Here is a 16,498-nt window from a genome sequence, read left to right as displayed (position 1 = left end):
TGACCTCACTCTATTCCAGAAGGTTCCAGGGGCTTCTACATTCTAGGTATAGGCAGGGGAGTCAGGCTAGTGATGTCACAATACCTAAGGGTTCTAGACAGCTCCTGACAACTAGGGCGCTACTTGAAAGACCGCTCCGCAGTAGCAGGGGTCTGTGGCAGCCATCTTAGTGGTAGAGAGCACCTGCACCTTAGCATTGACTAGCAATGGTAAGGTGCCCGAAGACCTAGAGCCAACCAAAAAGAGGGTGGAAAAAATGAGGCAAGGGCGAAAAAAGAAAAAAAAAAAACAGGAAAGATCACCCTAGGGCGGACAGGTCTAACACTGGTGCTCAAGTTATCACAAAGCAATTGTCATAAAGTTAAAAAGGGGGAATGTACAATTAAGGGAGAACTGCATAATGCACATATTAAGTAGAACAATTCCTAACATACATTTCTGAGCTGTATACAACCACGGCTTTATATACAAGTTACTGGTCAATGGAGAACTTAACATATCCGACCCTGCAGGTCCCCAATAGTCACATACTCTGAGCATTAACATCTTACAATGGCAAGAAGGATGACAATATCATAGTCCATCTCGATAAACTTCTTCAACGGATATCTTCTGGTGGCAAATGTATGAACCATTATTGTAACAGTCTATCGAGGAAGATATCGATCTCTTTAGCAATGCCTCTTGTAATCCATATGATCAGAGTGGACAATCTCCTGCCATAGCCAGCATAAGAAATTGAATCAAGAACACAAAAAGTAAACTACTAACACAATAAAAGGATCTGCAGAGCTAATCAGAACTGCCAGCATAACACATTTGTGAAATGCGATTCTATCTCTCTAGTTCCTTATCCATCACAACACTAAGTGCAACACGAAAACAATAACTTGATGGTCATTTACCAAGATATCGAATCACTTTCGACAAAGGCTTAAAACATAGACAACACTCTTCCCACCACACATCAACACAGTGTGCATCTGGTGCCCCTGTGCTTTTCTACTAATCTATTCTTCTGCACTGCCAAAACGCAACATCTCTGGTGATTGCTGTGCGTGACAAAATATAAATAAAATAACATTAGCGAGAAAACTTCTACATTTCATTCAATGATTTAAGATACAACTAATTATGACAAATGAACATTTGCAAATGAAGAGGCCAGCAATTTAATAACCATTCTAGGTGTGGTCATCCGATAATTTGTATATTTATGCAGGACTAAGAAAGCATGGGTGCAGGCTGTTGTCTTTCCTGCAAGGTGGCAATGACTAACGTAGGCTAATTTCCTGCAACAATGTAGGATTTGTCTGAAAGAGTTTTTTTTATTTCTAGAAATTAAACAGTAGTAGTAGCCACTGTGCAGTTACACGAGTCACAGTTTCCTTAGGAAGAGTGTTTGATTTTGCTAATAACTCTGACTAATCTGCATAAAATTTCCCCCAAAAAGCTCCTCCATCTCACCTCCATTGTTGAACATTTTGGGGTGATAGGACAAGCAGAGGGCCAAGAAAAAGTTAAGAGGTCTTGTAAGACTTTTTCCTCATGCAATTACCATAGGAAAAATTAGACAAAGATACGGAAAAAAATGGCCGAACAGAATTACACCAAATTTGGCAGAAAGCTAAATATTTATCCAGAAAACGTGCTTTTAATGATTTGGTGTAAATATACTTAGCCATTTTAAACAAATTCAGGTTTACAAAATAGCAATTTCTGTTGCCACAGGTCTGCTGCAAGAGTCCCACAGCAAAGAACGAAAACATTTTTTTGATTGGTCGTAGTCTCACAAGACTCTGGAATTTTGTTCCAGAGAAAAACAAATTTAAAGGAAAAAAAAAAACTTAAATAGCTTTGGTAGATCTACTTTCCCAAGCCAATCATTGATCTTAATAATATCCACATTTTTATCTTCATGATAGATGTCTTGATAATAATTTCTGAATGCTGCTCTAATATCTACATCAGAGGAGAGAGGAGCGTTATTGACATGGATCTGGGTAATGTTGTTACGAGCCTGATCAGTTTTTACTTTCCATGCCAATAGCTTACCAGCACATTCACCATACTGGAAGTGTGCGATTTTACTGGCCTCCCATCTTTCCTGAAGCCGCCGATTAAGAATTGAGGTAAGTTCACCCCTTAGGGTCAATAATTTAGCCCGTATAGGTGTTAAGACATTATCTGCGAAATCCAAGTTGTTATCGATTTCAGCCTGCGTTTTAATCAGATTTGCGTCAACCAAGGCAATAGCCTCTCTATATTCCCTCCGTCTATATGATGTCTTAACTGTGATGAGACCCCTCAGGAAGGCTTTAAGTGAGTCCCAGACCACACCAGATTCCACAGAACCCACATTCACCTCTAAGAAAGATCCCACTTCAGTTTTTAGAAAGGTAACATCTTCAGGGTGGGAGAGCAGAGAACGGTCAATGGACCAGGTCCTTACTACCTCAGGAGTAGGAACCATAAGTTCCAAAAAGACAGCAGAATGGTCCGATAAATGTAAAGGGAGGTAGTGAATGTCCTTGACTGCATCAGATAGACTATTACTAATTAATATAAAATCTATCCTAGATTGATGACTGTATTTATAATTTCTAAAGGACACCCCCTGTTGGTGTCCGGCCCTTAATCTCCAGATGTCGACATATCCGTATTGTTTCATTTCATTCAACAGATAAGATCTTGATTTAGAGGGGATATGGGATCTACTATTATAATAACGTTAGATAGTAAAATCTCGGAAGAGGAGGTAAGGGAAGCCATTCAGGATGCCAGGAAAGGCAAGGCGTCTGGGCCTGATGGGTTGCCTGCTGAAATATATAAATCATTGGAGCAGGAACTTGTCCCCTTTATGGCTGTATTGTTTAATCAGATCTTGACGGATGGAGTTCGTCCACCAACTTCATGGGATAACGCATCCATAACCGTTATCTTGAAACCAGGTAAGTCTCCAACTGCCTGTGGTTCATATAGACCAATTTCTGTATTGAATGGAGACTATAAGATCTTTGCCTCCATTCTTGCAAAGAGATTGTCTTTGGTTGCTCCCTCCATCCTACATACAGACCAGAAGGGATTTATTAAGGGACGACAGCTTTTTGAATTGACGTATGATTTGTTTGGGTCAATTGACATGGCATGCTTGAGGTCGTTACCCTTGGCGGTTCTCACGCTGGACGCCACCAAGGCCTTCGACAGAGTTAATTGGTTGTACCTGTCGGAGGCCTTGGCAAAATTTGGCGTGGGGGCCGGGTTTCGTCGGGCGATTAGTCTTCTTTATCGCAACCCCAGTGCTCGAGTCTTGGTTAATGGTATGCTCTCCGACTCATTTGACATCTCGAGGGGTACCCGACAGGGCTGCCCTCTCTCCCCGCTCTTGTTCGACCTATATGCTGAGCCTTTTGCTCAGATTTTGAGGGATTGTCTTAACATCAAGGCATTTGCGTGCGGGGGTTGGGAGAGAAAGGTGGCCCTATATGCCGACGACATTCTTATATTTACCTCTGATCCTCATGAGGCTTTTCCAGCAATATTCGAGCTAGCTTCAGAATTCGGAGTGGTCTCTGGTTATGAAATTAATACTTTAAAAACCGAGATGATGACCTGGAATATTGACCAAAGCTCCTTTGGTTTCTGTAACCCGGCCGGTAAATCGTATGAGATATTTAGGTCTGGATATTGTAGCGGATCTTGACCAGACTACTACTATTAATTTTGCAAGGGTTGCAAAGGAATGTCGTAAATTGTTCCAGACCTGGGCTCATCTTCCACTTTCTCTATTGGGCAGAATCAGCCTGGTTAAAATGTCTATTCTCCCTAAGGTTACTTTTTTATTTAATACGATACCTTTATATTTTGATCCCACCTCTATTAGGAAATTGCAGTCTGATATTACTACCTTCATTTGGAATAAACATCTTCCAAGAATCTCCTGGAAAAAAATCAGGAGGCGTAGGGAAAAAGGAGGGCTTGCTGCACCTGATCTCCAGGCCTATGCCTGGGCCTTCCAGCTATCACATGCCAGGATCTTACTAAAGAGCCCAGTGGGGCATGGAGTGTCGTTTCTTTATTCAAAGTTATTGGATGTGGAAGGCGTAAATCAGTCAGGTTTTCTCTTTAAGTTTGGGAACCCTAAGTTTTTCAAAAAAATTAAATTGAAAATCTTAAAGGGTATGGCAAGAATATGGGCTCAAATGTCTAAAGTGATTAAAGTGGGGTACTATGGAAGAAAGACACCGCTGTGGGACCTACCCGACGGGCCATTATGGTTGGGGGATGCATTAGCTACACCTATGAGAGAGGCTGGCCTGGAGGAGTGGGGAGACCTATTTGTTGATGGGGATTTGGTACCCTGGGAGTATCTCTGTACAAAGATTGGCCCACACTTTTCTAGGCTTAAGTATTTTCAAATGTCAAGCTGGGCTCGGAAATTTTCCGTTCAACCGTTACATAGTTCCAAATTCCCCTTGGGTGTTGAATATGCTACTTACCAGTATGCATCTGTTCTTGGCATGTAGGGCTGCTGACATTCATATCTGTGCATAGATCGCCGCCTAGTGTTGGGTCCGGATGTTTGCACGTTGTTGTCCTGGAAGAGTCTTCGAAGTATCCTGAGATAGGTGACTCCTCCCCTGGACCACAGTGCGCATGGGCATCCTCTCCATCCTCAGATTGTTTTTCGCCATTGTGGCAGTGATGGAGTAGATACAGAAAGTGATGACCATGCTATACAGTAATTCTGAGAGCTGCTACAGGCGCCGGGGAGGAGGGTGGGCGATATGAATGTCAGCAGCCCTACATGCCAAGAACAGATGCATACTGGTAAGTAGCATATTCAGTTCGAGGCATGTGGGCTGCTGAATTCATATCTGTGCATAGAATACATAGCAGTACCTCCCATTAGCGGCGGCTACCAGTGCCAGCTGCAGCGGTCTGAAAAAGAGTTTTGAGAACAGCCTGTCCTACAGCTGCCTGCTGTTTTGAGTGTACATCTACACAATAGTGTTTGGTAAATGTATGTATAGTGGACCATGTGGCTGCTCTACATATATCATGTAAAGGAATGTTTCCCAGGAAAGCCATGGAGGCCCCTAATTTACGTGTTGAGTGGGCTCGTGGGGGAATCGTTAATGTGCGTTTAGCCTTTTGATAGCAAATTTGAATACATTTAACGATCCATCTGGCTATACCTGCTTTGGAGATGGCGTTGCCTTTGTGTTGTGGGGAAAAGGCAACGAAAAGTTGTTTTGTCTTCCTAAAGCTTTTGGTTCTGTCTATATAGTACATGAGGGCTCTTTTGACGTCTAGTGTATGGAGCATTCTTTCAGCGACATTTTGTGGATTCTGAAAGAAAACAGGCAGTTCAATCGTTTGATTTATGTGGAACTGCGATATTACTTTAGGCATGAATTTGGGGTTGGTACGTAGTACGACCCTGTTTGCGTGAACCTGTATGAATGGCTCTTGAATGGTTAGTGCCTGGAGTTCACTAACTCTTCTCAACGAAGTGATTGCTACTAGAAAAGCCACTTTCCAGGTGAGGAATTGAATCTCACATGAGTGGAGAGGTTCGAAGGGCGGACCCATCAGTCGGGTGAGGACCAAGTTGAGGTTCCACACTGGCGCTGGTGGGTGTCTTGGGGGAATTACTCGTTTAAGTCCCTCCAAGAAGGCTTTGATGGCAGGCACTCTGAATAAAGAGAGGTGCTGCCTGTTTTGGAGATAGGCTGCTATTGCGGTTAAATGGATACGTATTGAGTTGTATGCCAGATTGCATCGGTATAGGTGTAAGAGGTAACAGATTATGTTTTGAATGGATGCATCTAGTGGGTTAATGTCATTGTTATTGCAATAAATGACAAACCTCTTCCATTTGGCTGCATAGCAAGCTCTGGTAGTGGGTCTCCTAGCTTCCTTAATGATGTCCATACAGTCAGGTGGCAGGTTTAGGTAGCCAAACTCTAGGACTTCAGGAGCCAGATCGCCAGGTTCAGCTGTTGCGGATCTGGGTGCTGAATTTCTCCATGGTTCTGCGTCAAATGCGCGGGTGTGATCTGTAGCCTTTGATGCGGCACCACGGAAAGTTCCAGAAAGGTGGTGTACCATGGCTGGCGTGCCCATGTTGGAGCGACCAGGATGAGTGTTAGTGAGTGTTGTCGCAGTTTGCGTGCCACAAGCGGTATCAACGGCGCTGGGGGAAAAGCGTACGCAAATCTGCCGGACCAGTTCATCCATATCGCATTGCCCTGCGACTGTGGATGTGGGAACCTGGCGGCAAAGTTTTGGCATTTTGCGTTTTCGCTTGTGGCGAATAGGTCTATCTCTGGATGACCCCCCTGTTGGAAGTACGGTTGGAGTACTGACGGGTGTAGCTCCCACTCGTGCATCTGGTGGCTGTGTCTGCTGAGCAGATCCGCCATCTGGTTGTCCTTGCCTGGGAGGTGTTCCGCCATGAGGAATATGTTCCTCTGAATGGCCCACTTCCACATGCTCTGAGCCAGATGAGACAACTGTGGAGTGTGCGTTCCTCCCTGCTTCTGTATGTAGTACATGGCAGTCATGTTGTCCGTCCGGATCAACACGACTTTGTTGCACAAGTGTACTTTGAATGTCTTCATGGCTAGGAAGATTGCCATCAGTTCCAGAACGTTGATGTGCATTTTCTTTTGTTGTATTGTCCATAGTCCCTGCACTGTGTAATGGAGTACATGAGCTCCCCATCCCTGGAGAGACGCGTCCGCTGTCAGTATTATTTGTGGAACAGGCTCGTGGAACGGTCGGCCCTTGCAAAGGTTTTGTGGATTCCACCAATGCAGAGAGTTGTATGCCCGACCGCCCACCAACACTAGGTCTTTTAATTGCCCGTGAGCCTGATTCCATTGACGTGCCAAGCACTCCTGAAGGGGACGCATATGTAGTCTCGCGTGCGGGACTATGAAAATGCAGGAGGCCATCATGCCTATCAACTGCATGAACACTCGCGCAGGAAGGGAGCGTTGGGGTTTGAACTTGGAAATCAGCATTTGCATGCTGTTGATCCTCACTAAATTTGGCTGAGCTGTGGCTGCCAGAGTGTCTATGGTCGCACCTAGGTACTGTTGTACGTGTGCGGGTTGGAGATGTGATTTTGGGTAATTTAGTGAGAATCCCAGACTGTGAAGAAGGTGAATGGTGTGGGACATGTGGCTGGCACATTGCTGGGCTGACTTTGCCTGAACAAGCCAGTCGTCCAGGTAAGGGTAGACGTGAATGTGTTGCCTCCGTAGATGTGCAGCCACAGTAGCTAGGCAATTTGTGAAAACTCTGGGTGCTGTTGTCACTCCGAAGGGAAGGACTTTGAATTGGTAGTGCTGCCCCTGAATGGTGAACCGGAGATATTTTCTGTGTGACGGGTGTATGGGTATGTGGAAATACGCATCTTTGAGGTCTAGCGTGGCTAGGAAGTCTCCCTGTCTGAGGAGCGGGAGAACCTGCTGTAGGGTGAGCATGTGAAAATGCTCTGAGAGAATGTAACGGTTGAGGGGTCTCAGGTCTAGGATAGGTCTGAGTGACCCGTCCTTTTTTGGTATTAAGAAGTACAGAGAGTACACCCCTGTTCCCTGTTGGTGGACGGGCACGACCTCTATTGCGCCTTTTTGCAGCATACTTAGCACTTCCTGCTGTAATAATGCTAAGTGCTCTGAGGACATAGGACGGTGCTTTGGCGGTATGGTGGGTGGGGTGGAGGTTAATTCGAGACAGTAACCGTGTTGGATAACATCTTTGACCCACCTGTCCGTGGTGATGGTATTCCACGTGGACAGGAACCGCTGGAGCCTTCCCCCGACAGGTGTTATGTGGTCGGGGGGAAGGGAGAGGGCGTCACTGTTTGTTCTTGGGGGAGGACCTGGTATTGCCGTAACCACGTCCTCTGCCTTTGGTGCTGGAGCCACGATATCCACCTCGGGTGTTTTTATCGTAGGAACTCTGTGTGCCCCCTTTATTGTAGGTTTGCTGTGCCCCCTGTCCTCTACCTGCACCTCTATTTCCGGGGCGACGAAAGGAGCCACTACGAAATGTCTGTGTTTGCAGAGCCCCCATTGACTTCGCAGTGTCCGTGTCTTTTTTGATCTTTTCAAAGGTGGTGTCAACCTCCGGTCCGAATAAGTAGTCGGGGTTGACCGGCTGATTGAGGATGTTATTTTGGACCTCAGGTTTGAATCCGGAGATTCGTAACCAGGCGTGTCGTCGTAGCATGACGCTGGTGTTTATTGGCCTTGCAGCAGTGTCTGCGGCATCCAGTGCACACTTGATGGATGCGTTTGTGAGAAGTTGTCCCTCCCTGATGAGGAGCTCCGCTACCTCTTTGTACTCGTCTGGTAGGTGTTGGAGTAGGGTCTCTAACGTGTCATAGTGTGAGCGGTCGTAGCGAGCTAGGAGCGCCTGTGTATTGGCAATGCGCCATATGTTTGCTGCTTGGGCTGCAATCCTTTTGCCGGAGGTCTCTAGGACCTTGGACTCTTTGTCCGGGGGAGGAGCATCACCAGTCGTTTGCGAGTGTGCCCGTTTGCGAGCATTGGCAACTACGATGGAGTCCAGAGGCAACTGGCTTCTAATGTACGTGGGGTCCCCAGGTGCGGGTTTGTACTTTTTCTCGATCCTGGGGTTTATTACCCGTGCCCTGGTGGTTTCTTTGAAAATGTCCTTTGCGGGCTTGAGGACACCTTTCAACATGGGCAGAGTCTTTACAGTCCTCTCGGAGGATGCGAAAGTGTCCACCAAGAAATCGTCCTCGATAGTGTCTGAGTGGAGTTGCACTCCATGATTGGCTGCGGCACGTTCGATGAGGGCGTTGAATGCAGCAGTGTCCTCTGTGGGGGACGTTTTTGCGCCATAAAGTTGCGTGTCCTGTGTATCCAGAGCGGCACCTGGGTCTACAGGGTCATCCCAGACTTGATCAGGGTCTTGCTGGCCCTCAGGGTCCATGTCCCCGGGGTAGGTGGTGTCGTCACCCATGTAGTCCTCCACTGCATCTGTGTCGGAGTGCGTCGGGGAGAACGACTGTGGATCTGTGTAAGAGGTGTGGATTTGTTCGTAGAGAACTGGTTCCGATTCCGCCGGCATTTTTTGCTTTAGCGGGATCCTATAAGAGTCTAAAGCCTGCCCGGAAGTGATCTTCCGCTTTCGGAGCATGAGCCTGCCGGTGTCGGTGAAGTGGGACGGTGATGTCCCAGTAAGAGAGTGTTCGGTAGATGGGGACCTTGTCTGGGTAACACGTGTTCTGATCTCGAACATTTTCGGCGCCGTGGATGGCGGCAAACCAAAGGTGATATTGGCCGGTGCCGAAGGTGCCTTCTGTGCCTTTTTTGGTTCGGAGCCCGACGAGGTCTGGAGGGCTGCCTTTACCCTGATGCATTGCAAGGACGCTGCCACTTGTCGCACCTGGAACGCCGACGGTTCTTTGGCGCCGAGTGGTTCCGTAGAGGCAGGTGTGGACTTCTTCGAAGTCACCGGGTCATCGAGCCGAGGAGAGGTAGTAGCCGTCGACGGCGTCGATGAATGGACCGTAGTCGCTGCTTTCGAGGTGGATAGCGATGCAGTGGCCATTTTCACCTTGGTGGCCGGTGCCGATTGCTTCGGTGCCGGGGGCCGAGGCGCTTTGGCGGTACCGATGGCTTTTCTTTTCGGGTCGGCGCCGACATCGGCTGCAGCGAGTTCGGTACCGAAGTCCCTTTTGGTGCGGTCGGAGCCGACGGGTTTGGCTGGTGTCGAAGGTGTGGTGGGCCTCGAGCCGACCAGTGTCAGTTTCACTTTCGGTTTCTGTTGAACCGGTGCGACTATTGGTTTCGTTTTCGTGGAAGGGAAACCAGTCTTTTTAGGTAATAATGGCTCTCGCTGTATGTCTGTGGCCGGGCCAGAGGGCGGGGCCGAAGAACTGCGGGATTGGTCTTGGGTAAGGCCCGAAGGCGATCCCTCGACCGGAGCCGTCGACTGACGCACTGGGATATCCTCCATTTGGACGGGTAGGCCCTGCTCCTCAACAGAGCTACCTTCTTCGGCCCCTAAGGCCTCATCGTAGTCTCCTACCTCATCGTCGGCTTCTTCCCTGTGAAAAAGCTCTCCATCTACGTCTTCCGATCTGGAACCGTGTTCGGAAGCGGGGCTGGAGGGTATATGTTCCACGCTTTCGACATCTTCGTCCTCGGTGCTGAAGATGTTGGTCGGGGCCGGTGCCGCTTACTGCGCTTCCAGTCGCGCGGCTCGCCGATTCCGGAGAGTCTTCTTGGATCTGAATCGGGCACAGGCCATGCATTTCGATTCGTCATGATCCGGTGAGAGGCATTTGTTACACACCGGGTGGACGTCGATATGTGGGTATTTGGCGTGGCAAACAGGACACCGCTTGAATGGGGTCCTCGATTCCATCGTCGAAGTTCGGTCGATGGTCGGATTTAATGGATCCGAAAAGTTGTTAAAATCGCTAAACTAGCCTGTAAACTGTCGATACCGATCGGGAACAGTACCGACGAAAACTAGAGGCCTTTTGGCCTGAAAACTAAATTTTCCTAACTTGAGTCAAGATAAGCACATCCGAACCCAATGGCGGAAAAAAACAATCTGAGGATGGAGAGGATGCCCATGCGCACTGTGGTCCAGGGGAGGAGTCACCTATCTCAGGATACTTCGAAGACTCTTCCAGGACAACAACGTGCAAACATCCGGACCCAACACTAGGCGGCGATCTATGCACAGATATGAATTCAGCAGCCCACATGCCTCGAACACATAGTCATCTTATAACGCTTTTGCTTGATAAACCGCTTGCTAAGAAGGAAATTTCATTATGGTACAATTTAATCCTAGAGGAAATGGACAGAAATTTCTCACTCCCAGAAGACCTTTGGTCCCAATATGTCATCAATTCCGATTTGCAACAACTTTGGAACTCTTCTTGCAGGATGATGTGGGATATTGTTAAACCTGCATGGTTACGCAGGAATCACCTTTTCACGATTCATCGAGCATACTACTCACCCCTTCGTCTATCTAAATTTACTGAGGGGAGTAGTGTGGCCTGTGCGAAGTGTGGTATGGTGGCTGCTTCTGACATTCATATGTTTTTTGAGTGCTCGCATTTGGCCCAATTATGGGAAGCTATCAGTAAGACTCTATCACTATCTCTTGGAGTCAACATCACCTTGGATTTAACATCAGTAATTTTTGGCTGCTACCAAGGGGTTCCCTCCTTGGCAAAAAAGCTTATTTTTTATACCATCCTTCTAGCAAGGAGGGAAATATGTATGAAATGGAAAGATTCTTTATCTCCTTCTATTAACGACTGGTATGCTTCTGCTCTGATGGTTTCTCAGTTGGACCTGGCTAGATCCGGTAATCCAAATACAAGATCTTTCTGGCATCTCCTGAATTGGTCTCATTGAACTGATCTCATTGAATACCTGGGGTGTTTTTTTTTTTTTTCTTTTTTTTTTTCCCCCCCCAGGTCCAATGATTATGCCATTATCTCCATTCAGGGGGCTCCGTGTCTCACGAGACTAAGTTTAGTCCCGTGTAGTGATTCTGGCAATTGCTTGTATGGTTATAAATTAGTGATCATGGCTGGTTGTAAGCATTGCTGCTGAGGGGTGAGCCTTACCTTCCATTACTGCTCCAACCGGTTCTAGTAACTGAGGCAGCGCAATGTGTGTGCACCAGCAAGATTGCATATTTAAACTCGTATGGCAGATGAGGACAAAAAAAAGAAAAAAAAAAAACCTTACAAATTCATTGCAAAAAAGACAAACGGGTAAAGTGGAGTTCTACGCAAGTATGGTAGACTTCCGTTATTTAAAAAAAAACTTTGAAATTCATTTAAAAATAAAAAAAGGTTAAAGTGGAGTTATACAAAGGTGGTCTACTAATAATAATGAAAAGAACACTGCAATCCACCAGTTATGTGTAACTGACATTGTTGAATGGGTATATTATGTACAATATTAGGAATTAAGTGCTGGAGCCAGAATGATAAAATCATTTAATAGCTTCCTTCTCTCTATAGGTATCAATGCCCTGACAGTGAATACAAGTTACGAGTTAAGAGTTAAAGAAAAGCATACCTGTGTATGAAGAACACTCATATTGTTATATTGAATGTACCTGCAAGTATAGTGATGGGATGGATACCCAGATCAATCAACTTGGAATGCAATTAAGTACTCCGGAAGGAAATGAAAACATAGGTTACCGTTACGATAGAAGGTGACCCAAAAGTACTGCTTGTGTTGAACTCAAAGCAAGGCTCTACATTTCCAAATCAAATATACGCTCTCTGTACTGCCATAAACATTTAGGCAACAACAATAAAAGTAGGTCACAAAGTGTGAAGGATCTTACAGATGAACAAATCACTAACTATAATATTTTACCTTTAGCCTCTTGTACAATGAGGTGGGTGCACTCATTCATTTTTAACTGTCCTGTGTACTGGCCTCCATGTTTGCCAGTGAGACGCTGCACTTCCTTCCTATCCAGGCTGCTCAAACCAGTTACACAAATGGTGCAGCCACGGAAAATGGGGCAAATATGGTCTTCTATGTTTACTTCAGTGTAACTGATAATACTGTGTAAGACAAAAAGGAAAAGCATACTTAAGGAATGTTGCTCTCACCCCCAACAAGCTTTATAATACAGTACAGTAAAACCCCCTTCAACTGTGCATATATTCCCCGTAAGACCCCAGGGTAGTAGATTTTTCATACATATATATATGTATTAAATATGGTCCAACTTGTTGAACAACTGTGTGTATTCTGTGGGCATTCTGCAACACAATACAATACACCATTTATGTTAAATCTGCACAAATACATTTCAATTTTGATCTTCTGAAGCCATTTATAAAAATGTGCAGCCGAAAAGAATTACTTGTGTAAATCGGTACAAATATGGATGTAATTCTTCTAAAAGTCCACAACCCACCAATAAGAAGCTTGTTTACCTTGGTAGGGACTTCTCCCATACTGCTTTTACCCAAGACGGAAGCAAAATGGGTTTCTTTAGACTGGCAGCCACCAAATATTTCTTGCTGCCAACTTCACCAGCAATAAGATGGGTCACAGACACATTGAGATCCCGGTAGACCCTGCCACCCATCATCTGTACGTACTTGTGAACTTCTTCCTTGAGACCGAAAATAAAAGCAGATCAGCAAACGTGTTGGAATGTAGTCAATTAAGAAAAACATGCTGCTAATCTTAGTTTTTTTTTTTTATAATCACTTAACCAGACGTTTGGTCACCAAGCTGGTAATTAGAAATGGGTTTACTCAAAATAAAAAATAAATCACAAAATGGCAGGTCCAAGAAAAAGGTTAGCAGGGGATTTAAGCAATGCAAGCATGAGCGCTGTAACAAGAGGAAGGATAGAAAGTCTCAATAAAAAGCCAAGAGCATGATAATAGAATTGAGAGGAAAATAATGGAGGATACCATGACGTTGCAAAGCAGAGTATGGGTAAGGACTCTTCAACTAATATTGTACTGCCACCAATAAGCAAACAAACAAGCACTACCCATTCATGACAAACATTACCAATACGATTGCACCATTTGTCCTTCCTCTTCAATCAAGGGTTTTCCTCAGATTTGAAATTTTTTGTTTAAGCATACTTTTTCCTAATTTGCACCTCGATTTTCAGCCCCATATGACCCTAGGGTAGTATTCTGACTGCAGTGATACACAAGATTTGTGCTTTACTTCAAACTGGTGTGAGAAAATAGACAAAGATTACTTGACAATGTTAATTGTCTTAAAAAAAAAAAAAAAGGTCTGTGAACTAAAGTGTGTGCTCTTACCTGAGCTAACGATAGCAAATCCAAATTTGTCTGCCTTGCAACTTGGGGTTGCCAATTTTGTTGTTTTTTTAATATGGCAAGCCGACACATGCTGCCATACTTGTCATCTTATGGTGCTAGCATTGGCAAAAGTAATGGCATGACAGGCTGCCATCTTGAAACTGGAAACCCGTACCACTGGATGAGGACCTTCATGTTGCGTGTACTTGCTGTATTTAGAAGCAACATGCCGGTTATTTTGAAATTGTATTATTATTAAATAAAGCACCATTTCAAAACTGCTGCTATAGCTTTTGCCCAGGTTTTTGCAGGAAAAGCAGTCGGCAGATAAATGCCAAAGATGAAGTGGGAACCTATGAAGGGGCCTCAGAGCTCGAGACGGGAGAGCCATTCATCTGTGGGCTAATCTAAAATATGATTAGACAATGAATGAAACTCGAGGAACACAATTAGACAACAGGTGGAGTGGACTGACCCAAAGTCCACTGTCAGACATTGGAGGTCAGTGTTCTAGTCCTCCCCCCTTCAATCACCGATAAAAGTGACACTTTGGCATGGCCGCGCGCCACCAGCATGCCAAAGGCGCACCAAAGGCAAGCCCTTCTGTGCCGGTCCACGCAAAGCCAGCCATGCTGCCAGATTTTGGAAGTTTGGAGCTGGAAACATGAGGTATTGCTACACAAAAGAACAGCTACTTGATATTGGGGAAACTGGAGGTAGGATGGGCAGGTTTAAGCTGGAAGAGACCGCAGGCTCTGAATCTGATTTTGTGAGAAGAGGTAGTCTTAGATGTGGCCTGCTTAATGTCAGATCCCTGTCTAAGCACCACCAGGAAACCGGGATTGGCTTGCCCACCTGGCTATAAAGTTTTCTATAAACCTCGGACCAGTGGTAGAGGAGGTGGAGTGGGGGTTATTTTTAAAGAAGTATGGGACTTCCCCCCTTTTGACATGGACGAGTTAGAGGGCATTGAACTTTTGGGATTTTTATTAAAGGATCCTAAGGGACAAGTACTGACCGGCATAGTCTGTTATAGACCGCCTGGGACAGCTAGCCCTCTATTACAACAGGGGTTGATTGAAGTCCTGAGTAATTTGGCATTGACCCACTCTAGACTGCTTATTGAGGGGGATTTTAACCCAAGGCCCAATAGGAATCTGGACTCTGGTTATAATAATCTCATTCAATCCTGTGGGAACTTAAACCTACAACAATGCGTTACTGAGCCTACACACAAGGAGGACATACATTGGACCTAGTTTTTTCTGAAGAGCAGATTATTGGAACAGTAGATGTCTTACCGGTTTGCTAGTCGGACCACCACCTGATTGCTTTTCAGATATACAACCCCAGGATGAATAAACCAATCCTTAGGGAAGTTAGGAATTTTCAAAGTAGGGATTAGAAGGGACTCCTGAAAAAGGCAATGATATCTCCAATATTTCTGATCAACGAGGGTTGTGGTGTATACAAGCAGGTGGAAGAGAACTACGCACCACTCTGTGAACAAATAAATACTAGGTTGGACCAGATTGCTCCATTAAAAAGTCACAAAAAAACAGGAAGACAGTCAGCCCTGTGGTTTAATGAAAAACTGAGAAACCTGAAATTGGGCTGTAAGCAAGCGGAAAGGAAATTACGAAGCGAATATGCAGATGAAGATAAAATCATCTGGAGGATGGCAATAGCCAAGTTTAAAAAAATATTTTTTGTAGCAAAAACAGAGTATTTTGCAGATACTATTCTAAAGGCACAAAATAGTATTAGAAGTGTCTTTAAGATAGTAGATGATGTGGCCAACCCGGACTGTTCAAAAAATGAGATTCTGCCTAGTCAGGAATTATGTGACAATCTAGCAACCTTTTTTTGAGGACAAGATTAGTAATATAATTGATGGACTCAAAATGGGCAATACGCCTGAGGAATTACCGCTTGTGATGAGAGTGAGACAGGTAGGGGTGGATAAATTAAACTCCCTAGACCACTTCGAGACACTCTCTGTGGAGGAGTTCAATAAAATGGCTTTGAGGGTCTCTTCAGGATCCCCTTTGGATTCACTTCCACATGAAATCTGGACGGAATTGGCTCCTGAACTCTTTCTGATACTTCGGCAAATCTGTATTTAATCCCTGAACAGTGGATCTGTGCCGACCTGCTGGAAACAAGCGCTGGTGACACCCCTTTTGAAAAAGCATCGCTTGATCCAGCTTGTCCTAAAAGCTACAGACCCATTTCTCTTTTACCATACTCAGTTAAAATCCTGGAATGATTAGTCAGTAAATCACTCTCCCAGTTCTTAGAAACCAATAACATTTTGGAAGATGTTTAATTTGGTTTCCGTTCTGGTCATGGAACGGAGACCGCCCTGGTGACCGTTATGGACGATCTCCGAATGCGAGCAGACAGGGGACAGTCAGTTATACTGATTCTGGAGCTGGACCCAATCACTGCAGGACAAATTTGCATGGTATGCCCCTTCCCGAAATCTTCGCTCCTCCTAGCCTAAACTGGTGAAGGTGCCCAGAGTCAGAAGAACTGAATCAGGAGGCAGGGCCTTCAGCACGGCAGCTTCGTGTCTCAGGAACAAACTTCCACCCGAGACCAGACAGGTGGATGAACTCTTCCAGTTTAGGAAAAGGATAAAGACATAGCTCTATCCCA

At 45.3% G+C, this 16,498-nt stretch overlaps 1 protein-coding gene across 3 annotated transcripts in view; it reads right to left on the bottom strand.

The window, feature by feature from the left end:
• TOPBP1 (DNA topoisomerase II binding protein 1) overlaps positions 1 to 16,498 on the bottom strand; it is a 377,252-nt gene that overhangs the window by 264,873 nt on the left and 95,881 nt on the right. For all 3 annotated transcript variants that reach the window (XM_085630675.1, XM_085630678.1, XM_085630676.1), the window contains exons 5-6: positions 12,983 to 13,164; positions 12,411 to 12,604 (exon numbers count right to left, since the gene is read on the bottom strand). In XM_085630675.1, coding sequence (XP_085486801.1) covers positions 12,411 to 12,604; positions 12,983 to 13,164 — 376 coding nt within the window. The remainder of the gene's footprint in view (positions 1 to 12,410; positions 12,605 to 12,982; positions 13,165 to 16,498) is intronic.

Source organism: Triturus cristatus, chromosome 10 (genome assembly GCF_964204655.1).
Source record: "Triturus cristatus chromosome 10, aTriCri1.1, whole genome shotgun sequence".
Classification (NCBI taxonomy): domain Eukaryota; kingdom Metazoa; phylum Chordata; class Amphibia; order Caudata; family Salamandridae; genus Triturus; species Triturus cristatus.
This window is presented reverse-complemented; position numbering and strand designations above follow the sequence as displayed.